The sequence below is a fragment of the Colius striatus genome, chromosome 2, assembly GCF_028858725.1.
Source record: "Colius striatus isolate bColStr4 chromosome 2, bColStr4.1.hap1, whole genome shotgun sequence".
Lineage (NCBI taxonomy): Eukaryota > Metazoa > Chordata > Aves > Coliiformes > Coliidae > Colius > Colius striatus.
The window spans coordinates 16,498,437-16,517,332 of NC_084760.1; the positions used below are offsets into that span (position 1 = coordinate 16,498,437).

The following is an 18,896-nucleotide window of genomic DNA, read 5'->3' on the forward strand; positions in this document are numbered from 1 at the left end:
ACTGGGCTGCATCAAAAGTAGCGTGGGCTGCAGGTCAGGGGAGATGACTGACACTCTGCTCTCTTGAGAATGCACCTGCAATACTGTTCCCAACCCTGGGGTTCTCAGTATAGGAAAGATATGGACCTGTTGGTATGAGTCCAGAGGGCCACAGAGATAATCAGAAGGCTGGAGCACCTCTCCTATGAGCACAGGCAGAGAGAGTTGGCGCTGTTCAGTCTGGGGAAGGGAAGGCTCCGAGGAAGCCACCTTCCAGTACCTAAAAGGGGCTGGAGACGCACTTTTTACAAGGAATAGGACAAGGCGTAATGTCTTTAAATGGAAAGAAGGTAGATTTAGATCAGCTATTATGAAGAATATTGTCTTCTTTACTGTGAAGATGGTGAGGCACTGGAACAGGTTGCCCAGAGAGGCTGCGGATGTCCCATCCCTGGAAGTGTTGAAGGCCAGGTTGGATGGTGTTTTGAGCAACCTGGTCTGGTGGAAGGTGTCCTCAGATGATCTGTAAGGTCTCTTCAGTGTATGATTTTCAAATATATTATGTTCTTAAAACTGTCAAGTTTAGAATAGGGTCCAAAAACAAAGGACAAGCTCTTTAATTTGAAGAAAAGCCTTAAAAGATTGCAAGATGATTGCTAGGTAACAGTCACAAGAAGCAGCAATCTGAAGCTGCATCACAGATAGCAAGACTGCAGAGACATATAGGCACACTGCTTGAGCACAGAGCTATCAAAGTTTTCTAGGGATTCTAGGGGCAAAGAATTGAGCACAGTTTGCTGCAGCTCTAAATTTTTCAAATTACTGCATTTGAGGTGACAAGCAAGGACCTGTTTACAAGGACATAAAAAGTGGTGGAAAAAGCTGTTTGTCAGCCCTATTCCTATTTTGTACTTTATCTTGCCATGGAACTTGACTTAAATAAAACACAAGCTTTCTGCTTTTAATCCAATAAAACCTATTTTTAAAATCTTTTAGAATAAATCATTATGAAGGAGAAAATCTAGACAGATCCATCTCAAAGCTGTAGCTGATCCAGTGTCCCGTTAAAACATCTCTAAATCAGATTAAGGTCCAAGGGTTTTAATGCAACACACTTTGCTAGCTGTGGAATGCAATAAATATGGTTTGTATTTTTATAAGCTGTTTTAAATACATCTTCAGTTTCAGAACAACACATTAGGGTTATATCAATTCAGCTTACATATTTCTACTCCTTTTCTATTGAGCTCATTAGCCCGAGTAAGATTACAGTAATGAAGCTATATTAGTTGCAGTTCCTCATTAAGTTGTTTCTTCTATGACTTTCCTTCTAAAAACCTTTCAAGTCATACATAATACAACATCAGTGTACCAATCACAACTAAGGGGTATATATTTTTAATTCCTTCTTCATACATCTGCAGAAAAGAATGAGTTAAGGCATGGCAACCGACTGAGATGATAGTGAAAATCCAATCCAGTTCAAGCATTGCTTTCCATCCCTATCTATGAAGGTATCCTTTGCAAGCTTTTCTTTAACAACAGTGGTGTTGCTTTCTGAAAAATGCTTTCTGTATGAAAATTAAGATCATCTAATATCAGGACCTCACACCCTTAGCCAGTCACCAGCTGACAACCTTGGATCTCTTCATATACTGATATCCTACCTACTGTCTAGTCAAGTGTGCAACTTGCTATGTTACACACATGTGTGTGCATAATACAGGTGTCTCCGGCAGCAGGTCATAGACATGCTGCCTTTGCAATGATTGGCTTCTAGATGCTGGTTTCTGCAGCTGCTGACCGTTAAATTCCTCTTTCCAGCAGTTGACACCAACCTCTTATCCTACTTGTCTGATAATCTAACCTGAAGTTTGCTGGCATTCCCATGTAGACACACAAGAGAGAATCCATTCACTCACAACATGGTTGCAAATAGAATTTGGCAAGAATATAGGACAGTCTGCAGAGATCAAGCACAGGGTGCATACGAGCATACTGCCCAGCAACCTGCAAATACAGGACTGCCTCTTTTTATCCCTTTCCCCTGCTTCCTAATGCTTGTTCCAGCCCAATCCACTCTGATTCCTCCATTTACCTCCTTTTGGTCTGTCACCTAAATATCCTATAATAAGCTTCATATAATATTCTCTTCCCCGTTGCCAAATTCTTTTCACTCTGCATCCCATAACAAGTCCTATAGCCTAGTACACAATCACTCCTTACCTGAGGTTTCTGGAAGAGAACCTCCTTCCTTGACCCATCTCACCATTAACTTCTGGTAGACCCAAAAGAAGTGGTCACTGTGCTCTGTTTTCCCTCAGAGTGAACTTCCATGTTATAGTGGAAGGTGTCCCTGCCCATGGCAGTGGTTGGAACTAGACAATCTTTATGGTCCTTTCCAACCCAACCATCCTACAGTTCTATAATTACTCTGGTTCTCCTTCCTGTGGTTGTTCCTCTGACTCTTGCAGTCTTTATGTTTTAGTCACATGGTCTTTACAGCATCACACTGAATATTGTTTCATACAAACCACCTCTAAATTAGAACTTTTCCTAGCAGAATTGGACTGATATTCTGTACTGGCATCTTTATATCAAGTGGTACCATACAAACACTTTATGAAGTCTAAGATGGAAATAACCTCACAGGTTAAGTTTCCCTTACTTCTATAACAGCTTGTTGCTTTTCTTTTGTTGCTATACAAATTCAGAGCAAACTGACATGTACTTCATCATCTTCATACACAAGTCCATAATTCTGTTTCACTAATGCAGAATTTAGTAAGAGGGAGAAATGTTTAATAAACAGTTATGCATCATTACCTACTCATGTCTAAGACCATTAGCTGTTTTCTTCTACTAGTCAGGTTTGGTTGTTTTTTTTCCTCTCAGTATTGTTCTTATTTCAAAGTTTACGACTTTGAAACAATTACTTTAGAAGCTAATTAATTTTAACCTATCCACATGCAATAGCAAAATGAATTTCCCTTTACTGGAATTAACATCATTTTTTTTTCTTCACTCTCCTTATCACCATAACCTTTAGCGCCAAGTATCAGAAGCATTCTAGCCACAATCCAGTATAGCAGTCTACACCTCAACTGGAAATGAGGTAAACCGCTGCTTTTCTTCTTCCAGTTTAAATCATGTGAACTTATAGGAAATTTCTTTGTATTCTGAAAAGCAATTATTTAATTAATGAATACAAAATATAAGGATTAAAAACCTTTATAGAGTCACAGCTTCAAATATTCTGAAGTTTTACAACTGACCTTTCAAATTGACATTAAAAGGGCTCTGATTTGTTTGTTCAGGCACCCATTTCAACACTCACACTGAGAATCAACCAAAACAATTTCTTTTGCATCACTAAAATAGACTACACTTAATGAAAATGGAACAGATGTATTAACTACTTAGTGTAAATGGAGGATTAACTATATAAGACAAATTATGTATTAGTTATCTTGAGCAGAAGTTACCCATGTTACTACACAGTGTAAAATACACTATGTGCCTAGCAGACAGACCTGTAGTACCTTACTCTGACACAAAGTACAATATGGTCAGGCTGAGAGAGACCATACTTGCTGAGCAGAGAGATGAGATTCCTTTATTTTCAACATTGACATGCATGGGCAGCAACCTCAGAACTGCTCCCAGTTTCTATCTGTAGATGCTAATTTTATAAAGGAAAAATTTCAAGTAGAACTGAAAGACAAGCTCATCCAGTTGCAACCCTGGTTTCAACAGACAGGAGGCAATTGATTGTAGATGGTTTAAGAGGGTTAATTAATATATAAGGAACTTAACATTAAAGCAATGCTAGTTCCTCGAACAACTAGGTAACTGGTGACTTAATTTTGCACCATATTTCCCATCTCATAAATAACATAGAGCAAGTAACTTGTACATTTCCTTCAAAATGTGTTAAAAGATTCTGCTTCTACCTTATCTTGCTTTTATCTCTACCACAGCCACAGCACTGTCTTCCAAAGACCTTTGAGTTAATTCTGTGAAGACTTAATTGTGTAACGGGATGAATGCCAGAGCCATAAAGTTTTTTGTGCAACTGTTCTAGTTCCACGAGCAGCTACTAAAACATAATAAATTCAACAGTCCAAATGAATAACCTTATTCCTTTTAGTAAAAAGCCACGCAATCAATACCCATGTCAACTCTGAATTTAAACTGCAAGATGCTGAAAGATGCATGACAGTGTTTGGAAGCTTGTTGAAACCTCTTACAGGATTTCTTTATTTTTTAAAAAGGAATCATTTAAAGGTTAAGCTAACATTGGAGACTTTAGTATTGTCAGTGGCAGCTAAAATTATTTTTCATGGAAAACAGAGTTACTATCTTTACCCTTACTAGGTAAGATTTGCATATCTGACAGTACATTCTACTATCCCACTGCCCTGTCTTGATGTTTCACACACTGGAGTGAGGGTTCTCCCCTGAGGAGTTTAAGCACGTCCTACCCTAACAACAGTAGAAAGGAAACAGAATACACCAAGATGCTTGACTGCTTTGCTCACGTTCCAATACTTGCATTATTTTAGGAAAACAAAGGAAGTCTATTATTCAAAACAAGATATGATTATTATTTTGAGTGATGTTTAAATTAAACATCTTTTTCCTTTTATCAACTTCATCTCATCCAATCCTTACCATTCTTTACATTCCACTCCACATATCAGTGCCACTTCTGTAAAAACGTCATGCTTTTTGTTCTTGCACATTTGATTGATTGTACACAATCTCAAACCAGTACTATACATTTTATAAAGGTTTTTAGATGAGATTGTGTATCTGCACTTTCAATCATGCATGCTCTCATGGTTTCAAATGTCTCAGAGTTATTTAAGTTCTGGTCATACAGATATTTTTATTCAGAAGACAGCATCCATCCACGAACAAGGTTGACTTAGTTCATGCTTGTCTAAATGAGCTCTTTTTTTTTGTTCAATATGCACACAAGTATATATAGATGGTGCTTTCTTAATTGTCTAAATCACCAGGAAAAAAGGTGAGGCTTATCGCAAGCAAGTAGGAGAAACTTGAAAATACCATCTGTTAATAAAAAGTATCAACTGAAAACCCAGTGCAGTTTTAGATTTTGACTCCATACAGAACAAAAATACAACTGAGGCTCAACTAGAACTAAATACACTTAATAATACCTTTTTTGTTAAAAATAGTTTGGCAAATTAAAGGCCAATTTAAATAAAGCAGTCCAAACCCAAACTTGTCCTCATAGTTTTAAGAATCCATTTCTATGGAATTTCTTCTTTTTAATTACATTCGGATACTGCTCTGCTGCAGATCAGAGTTGAAAGGATGAAGCTTGTAAAGACAGAATGCACTAGGCTGAGGGAAAAAAACATGAAACCCTTCCTGTAGGCTGACTCCTTTTTCAACACTAAAAAGACAAATACCCTTCTTCCTATCTGACAAAAGAGGTTTTCTTTCAATTGCTTCTACCTGTGATATCTGTTTCTTAATTTCTTTGTCTACAACTCCCATTACGTAATAAGAGTCACTACAGATTAATTTCATTAAGCAAGATTTTATTTCAAGGTAATCCTCAAACATAAGGAGGTCTTTGTTACCTGCAAAAGGAACGAGTTTTGGGAAGAATCTAATTTCATTTGCCTTTCTCCAGATTAGTATAAGAAGCAATCAAAGAACCCCAAATAATCTGATCGCTTCCAGAATACTGAAAAGGTATGATTAGAAATGTAAAACCAGGTTGGGACAGCTTCATAAAATGAAGACTGAGAGAACAAGAGGCCTAAAAACCCTTCATCCACTGTGAGGGTAGAATGCAGGGAATCAGGTTGTCCCATGTCTTACCACATACTCCTAAAGCTTGAGCTTTAACTCATGCCTACTTAGTCTGAATTTGTGAAAAAAAGGACTAAGAGTATAAATAAAACTATGGATTCAATCGGAGGGCAAAATATGTTTCTTTTTTTCTGTTCCAGTGAAAAACAGTTGATTGCTTATATCATTTAAATGGATATTACATTTCATACAAAAATATAAAGAAACAAATTAAATCACTGAAAGGCAAATAATTTGTAGAAGTGATTTAGCAAATATATCATCAATTCAATACTAACATAAAGAAATCATTCAGAATATTTATAATGTACTTCTGTATTTAAGTTAGCATTCGTGTCAACATTTCTGAGTCAATCCTACAGCTTAAAAGTAAACACCTAAATATATCACTTTCACCAAATTGGTGTTTAAGTGGATACCACCTTGTTGTGGGCTTTCATTCTTCCATGCATTCTCACAATGTTGCTGTTTCAAAAAAATGAGGAACACTGGAGCACTATTTGCTCCAACTCCTTTCTCCTTATACAAAAGCATCAACATGATAATCTGGAATAATCTAGATAAAGCAAAAAAAAAAACATTCCCAGAGAACTAATGGTAAGAGGGACTAACAGTTATTCTTGTCTTACTTGCCCAGAGAGGTTGATTTTTGTGGGAGTTTTTGCTGTCTCTAGGAGAAAAAACAAAGGAACAAAAATATCACCCTAATAAGGTACATTAAGTTCTTCCTGTTTGGTTAAAACAGCATTTAATACATTTTTCCCCCTACATGAAAGGGAAAAGCTGCTAATATGATTTACCCTCCGTTTTACTTGAGAGCTCCTCTAGCCCTTTTGAAATGCAAATAAACTTATGTCAGGACCTCCATAACATGGGCCATATGGTGCTGGTTGGTACCAGCTGACTGAGAGGCAGCAGTTCATTTTTACTGTTGAATTTAAGATAGCAATTTAGTCTCCAGTTTGACGAAGAAAAGCTGTTTGATATACTACCATTGAAAGATAACCTCTAACTCACCCATTCCCGTCACTCAAATCACCTCTATATAAAGAAAAGCCAATTTCAAACTCAAAACGCCATATAATAAAACAAGCTAAACTTATGGTGTCAAACAGGCCCAGTTAATCAAGTTTAACTGCTGCAATCCTTCAGAAACATTCATCATCCCGATTAGTTCAGCAGAATGAAAAGAGACTTAACTTTGACTGTCAATAGTTTGCAAAAGCACAAATAGTTTGTGAAGAAAAATTAGTTTGTTCTTTACATCCTAACCATTTACCTTTACTGTCCTAATACAACACAATCTGTCTCAAAAGGGCTTACTTTCAATATATTAGATGTGGTTTCACCATCACTATGGCATTCAATACGCTTTACAGTTAAACCACCACAATGCTTACATGAAATGTCTTTAACCGGTCATAGAATAAGAAACAGGTACAAGGTAGATGGAGTGCACACAGACCCTGATCCAACATGCTGCATGAAACTGCAGCATGAAGCTTACCTTACGTGTTCCTCTGTGCTATGAACACAAACCCTACCCAAAACGACCACAACAGTTTAAATTTTAATTCAGAAAACTACTATAAGGCTTTGGGAACTCCCTCCCACACCAGAAGAATACGTGGGCTATGTACTCCTTCTAAAGTCATCAAGTGACTGTAAATTGAGAACATTCAATTAGCTAAGGATGGCTTAGGGTTTTACTCTGATCCCCACTGACAAATTCGTTCTGCTTAGGCAGAAAAGAAACAAAGAAAAAAGAAAGAAAATCATGGCTGATTTGGGAAATTTCAATAACTTCAGCTGTGCAAAGGAGAAAGTAATAAAAAGGGAAAGCTCCTCAGCAGCTGGCAAAAGAGTGGGCAGGATGATGAAGTTCAAAAAACAGCTATTAAAAGCCTACCTTTCTTTGTTACCACCAACAGAAGAGGTAATGCTGATAGTCAGACTACCAACTTACTTTCTTCCCCACAGTCTGGAATGGGCTCTTAAAAGTATCAGATCTATTTTTTTTAAGCCAATTTAAAATCTCTCAAGCACATATACAGAACACCTAAAAATTGCTCTTCGCACGACAATCTGCCTTGCCCCATTCTGGATCCTGGCCTGGGAGCAGTACCAAGAAGCAAGTGGTTAGCTCAGTTTCATTGTTTATTCTTGCAATTTGATACATTTTATTATTGCTAAAATTGGCATTTCTGCTGTTTGCAAATATGCTGGGTTTTGATGTGACATTTCAGCTCCACGTAACTTGGCCCCAGTTTTCACACCATGAGGAATTATATAATTGTGCTAATAGTGCCCTTGCTTTTTTTTTCCCCCCTCTGAAGTTAAGGATATTTTAAGCATGAGCACCAAGGAAACTTGAGGTCTCTAATCACGGAAATGGCATGAGGAGAGGAGGAAGGAAGGACTCTGGACAAGTTATGCAAGTTTCTTAACTTTCTTCAATGAGAATCACAGAATCATGTTGGTTGGAAAAGAACTTTAACATCATCAAGCCCTACTACTAACTTAACACCAAGCCCACCACTAAACCATATCCCTAAAGGCTGAAAAAAACATTACAGCTGCCAACAGTTTTGCAATGTCACTTATTTCATTAAGGAATACTGCAGACCTCATGTGGAATGTCACACTGTGGGCTGCTTCCTTGCAATGCTAACTACCAGACTAGACTCTATTTGTAGCTGACAGAGCAAGATCTTGTTATATTAAACGTTACTCAGTAATTTTGTCACAGAAAGCAGAACAGCCCAGAAAAATAGAGCCAAATAAGTATCTTTGCTACTCCCTGACCCGCAGTAGACCTCTCAGATCTTCAGGAAATTCTACTGTACACCTGCAATTGCTGTTTCTAACTTGAAGGTTCACAAAAACTGTTTCCCGTTGAACCCACTTTAAGGACATGATGATTCTTAGTGAAAAGTAATTTCAGCAAGAAAACCCACTATTGTGAAATCAGTTAAAAGGTTATTTTCTGTTCTTTTTACTTATCAAAACATGCTAGTCAACATAGCATCTTCTATGCCACAGTTACCTGACACATTAATGCAATATTGGAATAATGCAGTTTACCAAATTAGTGTTACAGGCTTCAGCAATATTTGAAAATGCAACACAAATGCCACTAGCCAGTCTGCTTGTTAAAGGCTGAAGAAGAGTTAGTCACAGAGGAAAGGCTCTTATGCAGATGCAGGAGTAGATTAGTCACTTCCATGAAGCAGAGATCAGAATATGAGAACTGAATTTACAGCTTTTTTTTTTTTTTTAGGATGCATATTATTGTTGAAGAATTATTAAGAAGATTATAATACTAATGAATATTACTGATAAGAAACTTAAATTCAATGTAAGATATAAAAAAGAAGACACCAAGTATTTAAGACTTGTAGGAGTACATGACACTTTTAAAGAGATGTGACGTTTTCTACAGTTTCATTTTCCACTTTTTCCTAGTTTAAAGCCTGTCATTTTTTCTCTTAACTGATTCCTCTACAGAAAGTCTAAAACACATCTTGAATTACCCTAATCACAAGAAGTCTCAAAATTGTGGCAAAACCGCCAATTGCCTGGTCATAGAATTTGAATTCATTAGCTTCCCAAGCCTGGAATGTCTAGACTGGAGACACACCATGCCTGCAATAAAGGCAACCAGTGATTTCACACATGAAGCATCCAAAGAAGTGTCACACTCTGTTTTCTTCTCCAGAAAGCTGAGAACTGGGACAAACAGCCATCTACTGCTTGATGTTTTTGCTGAAAACATGACATTGTGGCCAAGACTCCAGCATTACCCTACTGATTCAATGTGCAACGTTTACAACTTCCTATAGACAGTCTCTAACTAGATGTGAAGTGTGTTATTGTTAGTCAAACTCAGAAGAATATTAATGTTCATAAGCTCCCTGAAGCAGAATCATACCACAAAAGGCATTATTCCATATATAAAAAGACAGCCTTTTAGTCCTCTGTCTCATCAGTACTTTCCCACAGGAACACAACCATTTGATGTAGATCTCTTTCCTTTGGATTCTAAAACATGATTGTGATTTCAAAATACGTCAAGTTTACAGGCTGTGTCTGAAAATTCTTAAACATCTTGAAGAGCCCAAGCTTAAAGAGTCTCTTAAATTAAAAAGACGATGCGTAGATGAGTTCCATCTGAGCAATCAGTGCTGACACATTAATAACAAAATAAAATAGGCTGCAGTATTTCAAACATTTTGCAGCTGTTACAACAGCACTGTTATCTAATGCAGAGATATTTACCTAATTCCACATTTTGTAGTACAAGCATTTAAAATCAAAATACTTCTCTTTACTTGTTTAATCATTAACTAGTAATCTAATGACATTTCAGATGTAAACCTAATCAGTGTCATTTCAATAGGTTTTCATTTCAACTCTTAGGGCAGTCTCTCCCTCAGCTGTAACTACACACACACTGCTGTCTTTTCTCCTCACATAACCAAGTACACCCAGACACATGACAAGGTTCAGGTTCATCCTTGCAAAGTGAAACTCTTTCTCCCCTAGAACAAAGCTAGACCTTTGGGTTTTAGAAAGTTTAGATTTCCTAACCACAGCAACATTCTTAACAGTTATAACTAAAGTATATTTTTCTAAGGATCAGAATAAAACATTTAATGTGACTGGATAACCTTGAAAAACAATTTAAACATATTTGTTGTTAACCATAAATATGCTTTAACCTCCTACCATACAAATAAAGATATCCTTTACTGTTAGCTCTGTGAAGATAAGCAACTTCTTTTAACCAAATTTGCTTCTGTGCTAACTTATAAAACTGCTTTCCAATTTCACGAAAAAAAAAAAATTGTATTGGGGGGAGCTTTTTCCTGTCCAAATGGCCCATATTTTGTATCTTGTTTTATTATGCAAAATAAACAACTTCTATTTAAAAACTGAACTAGAAATACATCTGCAATCATAATGTATGGATACACAACATTTTTCATAATTGTAACAGAGCACTATTGGGGAATAAACTGACAGATGGAGACTCCAACACATTCTACAGACTACACTGAAGATCAGAAGACACTAAATGGACTCATATCATCTAGAAGAGGACATGTCTTAGAAGAAATTGTTGCATTTAATACTTCAATTACTCATTCAATTTTTTTTGGTATTAACTCTTTACAGAAGCATACATGATTTAATTGTACCTATGCTGCTAAGGTTGCTCTTCATGCTTTAATATGGCTGCATAAAGAAGCATCTTAACTGTTTTTATCTGCCATGTTCTGTGACATGACCTATATTTTCCAGCTACCTATGCTATAATGATTCATTTTATTCTGTACGTTATATGCTTATGTTAAAATGGATTAATTTATGAATGATAGTATTAAGTGATCACACAGTGCTCAATAAAATTTACATTTTTCTGTGCAAGAATAATAATGGTGTATCTTAAAAATCTTAATTATCTGAGTTTAAAATTTAGCAAATTCTAACTCACTTCTCTCTTCTTCAAAACATATTCCTCATAATATGAGCAAACAACCTCAATATGCAAACAATAGCACAATTAAACCATTCATGTGGGTTATCTGGATTTCTCTTCACAAATATACACACATTAAAAACTTCCTTTTTTTCTCAAATATTTGTACATGTCTAATACTATGTGTAATTTTCAAATAACTGGAAAAAAGTAAAGTCTTCTTACCTTTTCAACTGCTAATTGTTTTGATGGTTTTTCTGATTCTCTCTCTCTCTTCTTCTCTTCTTTCTTTTTTTCTTTTTCCTTCTGGAAAAAAAAGGCATTTTGCTAGTACTCTGTAACAATGCATTTGCAAATATATTGTCCACAGAGACCTTCAGTTAATCCCTTTCAATTCAGAATTTGTGCTTCTATCTGCTCTTCCATGAGTGACTCACTTTGCTCAAATACTACTACTAAAAATACTATAACTCTGAGACTTTGAGAATTCAAGAAATTCACTATTTCACCTGCTCATCTGCCTTTCTTCTTATAAGCAGAAAATAAAAACAATCAAGTGTTGCTTTCCAGATCTGAAAAGAAAAAATGATCTACAAGTACTCTGTTAACTCTGATAACCTCTGTCATTAGGACAGGTGCCAGTCTCTTCATCAAAGAACTATAGTAAGGTAATTCGCACACAGCTTCCTCTGCAGAGATTTACTAATTTTTAAAAGCTAATCTAGTAGTGTTAAGAATATACTCCTGAATGTAAAAAGTTGACCTGGGACGTATGACAGACCCACTGAGTCATAAGACATTAAGTTACTGTAGAAGGAGAAAACATGAGAGAAAATATAAGACATTTCAGAAGTTTATTCATTTTAGCTTTGAATGAAGAAATGGGGCAATATTACAGATCCCATCTGACTGAAGAAAAGCATAAAATATTCCTTCGGGCATTGTAACACACAATTTTAAGCCAACAACTGCTTTGACACAACGTTAGCAGTGATTTTAGGCTTAGCAATCTATCTGCATTTACTTTGTATAGTACAAATTGAGTATACATGAACATTAAAATGGATGGGCTGGGAGTTTGCTGTATGTAAGAAAGAAGGTAAGACAGTAGCTCCTAAATGTTCTTTCAGTTATTAGACTACAATTCCTTTGTTCAAAGTTTCAAAACAGCTTTGTTGCATAGGATACTATTTTTTAGCAAGCTTCCCAACAGAAGGAAGAAGTCTGAGTGGTCAGATAACTGTCTATGCAGCTTCAGTATTAAAAAACCAAACAAAACTGGGCTATAGGTTTCTGTCAATAAGGATGGGTTTTAACAACCAATACATAATTTTTAAATCTGTGTAACATGACATTTGGTTAAAATAGTTCTAGCACCAAGATAAACAATAGTGTGTTTTGCTAGGGTGGGTTTTTTTTGGCAAGAGGGAAGACTGGACATGAGTGGGATCCAAGTAACTCATTCTTCACAACTTCAATTAATAAATTTTAAGAATTTTTACCATTTTAACTGGATGGATCTGGGTAACTCAGTTGAGGCTACTGAAGTCCCAGCTAACCACTGTGAAGTACTTCAGGAGTCAGGTCCTGGAAAGTGAGACTCTCACACCAAACATCTGTTTACAATGTGAGTGCCACTCAAGCATGGGAAGCAATGACCATAGCCACAAAACTACAGAAAAGGGGAATTTGGAATGCCTGATTTGAAAGAAAGAAACAAGGATCAACTAAGATCTTAGTGAATATTAGAAACACTAAAATGAGTACAGTAGTCCAAATCAGAGGGTCAGTCAGCTCTCTCTCACCTGTGGCAGTGCCAGGTGTTCAAGAAGAAGTTCGTATGACTGGGGCAAGTTTATGGCAATTTTTTATCTTGAGGCCATCATAATAACCTGAAACTTGCAGGTTTACTGAACTAAGGCTATAAACACACAGCTATGCCTTTCAAATCCAGCTAAGCCTTTCTTAAATCATTGAGTCCAACCACTAACCTAACATTGCCAAGCCCATCTCTAAACTAAGTCATATCCCTCAGCAACTCAGCTATGCATCTTTTAAATATCTCTAGGGATAGGGACTCCACCACCTCCCTGGGCAGCCTGTCCCAATGCTTAATAGTCCTCTCAGTGAAAAAGTTCTTCCTAATGTCTAATCAAAACCTCCCTTGTTGCAACTTGAACCCATTTCCTTTTGCCCTATCATTCATTACTACAACAAAGAAATTGCCCCCACACCTCATTAGGTAGTTCAGGTAGTTGTAGAGAGTGATCATGTCTCCTCTCAGCCTTCTCTTCTCTAGGCTAAACAACCCCAGCTCCTTCATCCACTGCTCACAGGACTTGCTCTCTAGACCCTTCACCAGCTTTGTTGCCCTTCTCTGGACATGCTCCAGCACCTCAATGTCCTTCTTGTAGTGAGGCGCCCGGAACTGGACATAGAATTAGATGTGCTGCCTCATCAGCACCAAGTACAGGGGGACAATCACGTCACTGGCCCTGTTAGTCATACTATTTCTGTTAGAAGACAGGATGCTACTGTTTTAAGTGTCATAACTGTATGTCGTTACTTTTCAAATACAGCATCTTAAGTTCACTTTGAATATGCTTTAAGTGAGAGTAAAGTTTTTCCATATAAACATCTTCAGGATGACTGGATTTCCAGTTTGACTTCAGCATTTTTTTAAAAATAGTGAGAGAAATCTCGCTTCTAGAGGAAAAAGTACCTAGATTTCAAGAAGGAAGATGCCTTGAAGTAAGTTTCATATGGCAAACACTCAATAAAGGTGACCAAATTTAAATAAATGCCTTTCCTTGCTCTTCACAAATCTGACAGCTTCACAGGGAAAATATGAAGATTTAAACTGTTAACCAGTCTCTCTGTCTCCACACCTCACAAAGCCTACAGGAACTCTCTCAATTCCCAGTGGATTTATTTTCCCTCACTTTGTTTTCACTGTGAACTTAAAAACCCATAACTCCTTCATCTTCACACTTCACAATTTCAATATGCAAGCTTTCTGCTTCAGCTCCATTAGATAAAAATGAATTCACACTAAATAAAAACATTTATCAGATGCTGTATTCATGCCAGAACTGCAGCTCCAGTGTTTCCTTACTTGCAAAAGCAGTCAAAAAGCACTATGAAGATAATAAAAAGATATTGGCTTTATATCGGTCTTAAATGCCAAGTAAAAATTATTCTACTCCGCTCCCCCCGTCCCTGATTCATTTCCAACAACGTGGCATACTAGTTACACAGAGGAACTTTCAAATTTGAATGCATAAGAAAGAAAGAGCTAGTTTCATTCTAAGTGGCTGCTGCTATTCCTGGTACAATTTAAAACACATGTCAAATTCATCAAGGCTTGTGGTCTAGTTCATAACACTGTCATTTAAATTAGTGTTTAAATATAGATGAATTAAAATAATTAAAGTAATTAACAGCATCTGTTCAGATTTTCTGCATTTAGAAGAAAAAACGTGATTTATGTTTAGATAAGTTATTTCATGTACCATTTACAGTATCAATGTAGGCTGAAGTATCCAAAAGAGCCTTACATTGAACATTCACATTCTAAAAAAAATGATTTCATTATTGTTGTAAACTGTAATATATACTGAAAGTTCCTACAATGATTCCTCATCTACTACTTGTGTTCAGTTTTTCAAAAGCCCTTCTGAACTGTAATGTCGGCCTATACACCCTTATCCCAGCTAGAAGGGATGTTAAAACCAGCATGAGTTAATAGAAGTGTTACTGAATTAATTCTGTATTTATTTCCAAGGAGACTGAACTAATGGCTGGAACAGTACTGATAATGTAGATTCTGAAACAAGCAAGTAATAAAAAGAAACCCCAAAAATCGTTCCTGAGGAGACAGGACAATGTCAGTCACGTCCATTAGCAGGGAAGGAAATGCTTTCACAGTTTGGTGATTTTAAGCAGAACAGAACCAGAATTTTGATATATAAATGCTATGAGGTAACAATCACGCATGTGCTTTGCCCTGCTGAATTAGTTCTTTTCCTTTATCTAGTCCAGGAAGCAAGGTTAAGTATTTCAAATGCCTGAAGTATTATCAGCAACTCAGTGAAATTACTCTATAGAAAAGTAAATATTTGTGCAAAGCAGTAATCTGACAAGAGTCACACCCAAAATCAATATACCTCTGCTTTGCTCTTCTCAGCAGCAGCTTGCAGAGAAGGAGAGGATGCCAAAGGCTGAGCAGCATCAGAAGAGGATATCTGTACAAAACAGAGGGAAGAAATGAGAAAGAAAATAAGCAAGAACAGATGAGAAGAGGGAGAGCAGAAGCAGCCAAGAGACATGAATTTCATTATTTTTTTCAATAATTTTCGGGGTAAGGGGAAACCACAACACAGGAACAAACAAAACAAACCAAATTGAGGAAACAAAGTATTCCCTTTTTTTTTACATCAGTATAATTTTTAAAGGAAATCTGTCAGGTGGGAATGAGTGACTTATAATGAAATTCACTGAAACAGAATATAAGAAAATAAATCTGGATAAGATTGTATCACAGGCCTAAGAAAAATAATTAGGTTTCATCCATTGTTCAATTTTTATCCAGTGTGACTACTGAAATATTAATGTCTTGAAGCATGAAAGCAGACTGTCCCAGAGGAGGAGGAGAGAAGAGAGTGCTTTTGTTCTTGTTCACTGTAACAGAATATTTTTATTAAGAGGAATGCAAAATAACTCTGAAAGTTATACACTAATTAAAGTTCTAATTAACTCTTCTCTACCAGCACTCCAAATGAGTAAAGAGCTTAGGGTTAATATAAAGCCACATCCTAGCAGCAGGATGCCAGACCTTCCAGATAGGTAACACTCCTTTTCTAGGAAAATTGCAAAATTGCTATTAGCACTGCTACAGGCTTCCAGAATTACCCAGAAGGTGTAAGTTATATATGCAATAGGCACAGTTTGCTAGAGAAGATAGGATTTTTCTAAATGTATTTTCATACATCTTCCTATCCTATTTCTTTATGGATAGTTGATCACTTTAATGGAAATATTATCTTTCTATTCCCCTTACTACAAAAACATAATCGAATTACATTTACCAAACATGTAGATCTTCAAAGCTATAAAGCTGACACTTCTACACTGTGTTGTATCACCTCTACTATCTACAAGGAAAATTTAAAAATAAATGAAGCTATTATAGAGCAGGCCATTTATGTTGGGTCAAAATAACCAATTCAGATGACATTTTTTTACTTAGTTAAAAAAAACAAGTTTGTAATAAAAGGAAACTGAAAGCTGCAAAAAATCCTCTACCTCATGTTTAAATACCCCATATTTCTTACAGAAAATCCTACCAGTACCATAGTCTATATAGCCACAATGATCATAAAACACATATATTCGATGCTTTTACAAACTCAGAAAGCATGGTTATTCTGGAAGGTGGTGCACAACTTCAGCAAAAATATTTATGAAGTCTAATTTGTAAAATAAATTTTACCTGCAGAAATATGAAACAGAATCCTCATTTTTAAATTTATTGGTTTAAAATCTCAGGTTATTAGAATAGTTATGGATACATCTGCTGCAACGAAGCAGTTTCTCAAACTGTAGCATTCTGTTGCTATAGAAACACTGGGATCCTGTTTATTCCAATTACACCACATTGTAACCAAATAAAGATGTCAGAAAAATGATTAGGTAATTACATAGATTAAACTGTGAGCTCTAACACCTTGTTCCTTACTAAGATTTCAATTAAATGCAAATATGTGAAAGTGTGATAATGGAACATCTTAGGTACACTTTCAAGTTTCTAAAGATAAACTGGGATTTTAGTGTTTGGGTTTTCATAGAATGGTAGGGGTTGGAAGGGACCTTTAGAGATCATCTAGTCCAAAACCCCTGCAGAAGCAGGTTCACCTAGATCAGGTCGCATAGGAACGTGTCTAGGCAGGTCTGGAAGACCTCCAAGGAAGGAGACTCCACAAAGGAAGGAGACTCCAGATCTTTCTTATGTATGCTTCAGATTATAAAAGAATTTAAGCTTGACAGCTCTCTCAGGAGAACAGCAGGTAACAGCTACTCATCACATAAAACCAGGTAAGCAGAATTTCGTTTGAAGGATGGGGAGAAATCAGCACTATAGATGTTTGCATCACATTTCCATCCTCCCATAATAGTAGTTCTCAATCTGCATATCATCTTCAGAAATTAAGGAATTATCTAATCTAGGATAAAATAACCCTATGAAGGCTTGGAAGTAATTATTATAGTTTTGCAAATGAAGTAATGGAAAAGTGTCATGCAAGGTATAGGCAAGAGACAGTGAAAAAAGCAGCTACTGTCTTGCCTGGGATATGGAACAGGATGTACAAACTGAGAAATGCCCAAGTGTCATGTTCAAAGATAAACAGCAGCACTACACTCACTTCAGGCAAAAATATTCAAATAATGAAGAGTACAAAAGGCATATGACTGAAGCTAATCTTTAGGAGAAGACATATTACAAAATGCACAAAAGTTATTAAATTTATATAAGGAATGCAATAGCATGAGTTCGGGCTGCTGAATGGTTTTATCACAACTGCATCGTGTTAAATTTGTTATCTACCATGCTGTGCCAGATAAGAAAATCTGAATCAAAACATTCAGTCGAGTCAAATTGAGTGGCTAGATAAAGCTAAACATAAAACAGGATTAAGAGAGAGGCTGGTACAGTCCACTGACGTGAGGAACAGTTCAGCAGAGCATTCAAGAGCTGATCAAGGCACCAGAGAAGCCTGGATAAACAACTCGCCATTGGGACAAACTGATGCTAAAGGGACTGCTGACCTGTTAACCCTGTTAAGGTTCCCAGTAGGCATTGAACCAGCTCCTGACCTCAGAGAAATCCAGGACAGCCCAGATCAAGTGCAGAGTAGCCTTAGAAGGACATGGTGCTACCCACCTAGAATTGAGTCCCTGCAGTGCCAATTGCTCTGGTACAATGTGTCCTTTTGTGTTCATATATCAGAACTAGCACCAAAACTAAAAGCTGTAACAACACTGCAATATAAAGGTATTTCTTTACTATCATGGGATTCTTTAAGTTAGAAGACTGAATCTTCACTAATGTCCAAATCATTATTACAGATGCTAATACTCTCTTCAAACATGAAGAGAAAACAGAAGTCATCAAGTGATAGATCTTCAGGAGATTTCAAAATGCTTACTTTTAACTCAAATAGCCCCCATTTTAGTAGATCAGTGAAGCTGCTTGATATTGTGAGATGCCCATAAAACCTCACAGGTTTTGTTTTCCCTTGTACTGTTGCCAAACTCTTACTTCAAAAGACTGTGGCACGTTAATTTTTTGTAAACTGCAGCACATTTTACAGATGTAATGTATAACAAAAACCTCAACAAATAATCCTTCTTATTAGCCTTATGTTAACAACTTTGGCATTACTCTGATGCCAAATTCTAAGTTAGAACATTCAGATTTGGTGTTAATACCTCCTATGTCCTTTTTGCAGTGCAGGCATACCATTAGCTATGGGAGCTGTTAGTACTTGAACAAATGAAACACTCTAAGAAACGGCAGCTGACAACA

At 36.5% G+C, this 18,896-nt stretch overlaps 1 protein-coding gene across 3 annotated transcripts in view; it reads right to left on the reverse strand.

The window, feature by feature from the left end:
* SMAP1 (small ArfGAP 1) overlaps nt 1-18,896 on the reverse strand; it is a 103,432-nt gene that overhangs the window by 40,201 nt on the left and 44,335 nt on the right. The window contains exons 5-6 of one of the 3 annotated variants that reach the window (XM_061990327.1): nt 15,478-15,555; nt 11,537-11,617 (exon numbers count right to left, since the gene is read on the reverse strand). In XM_061990327.1, the coding sequence (XP_061846311.1) occupies nt 11,537-11,617; nt 15,478-15,555 (159 nt within the window). The remainder of the gene's footprint in view (nt 1-11,536; nt 11,618-15,477; nt 15,556-18,896) is intronic. The other 2 variants (XM_061990329.1, XM_061990328.1) reach the window with 2 other exon arrangements.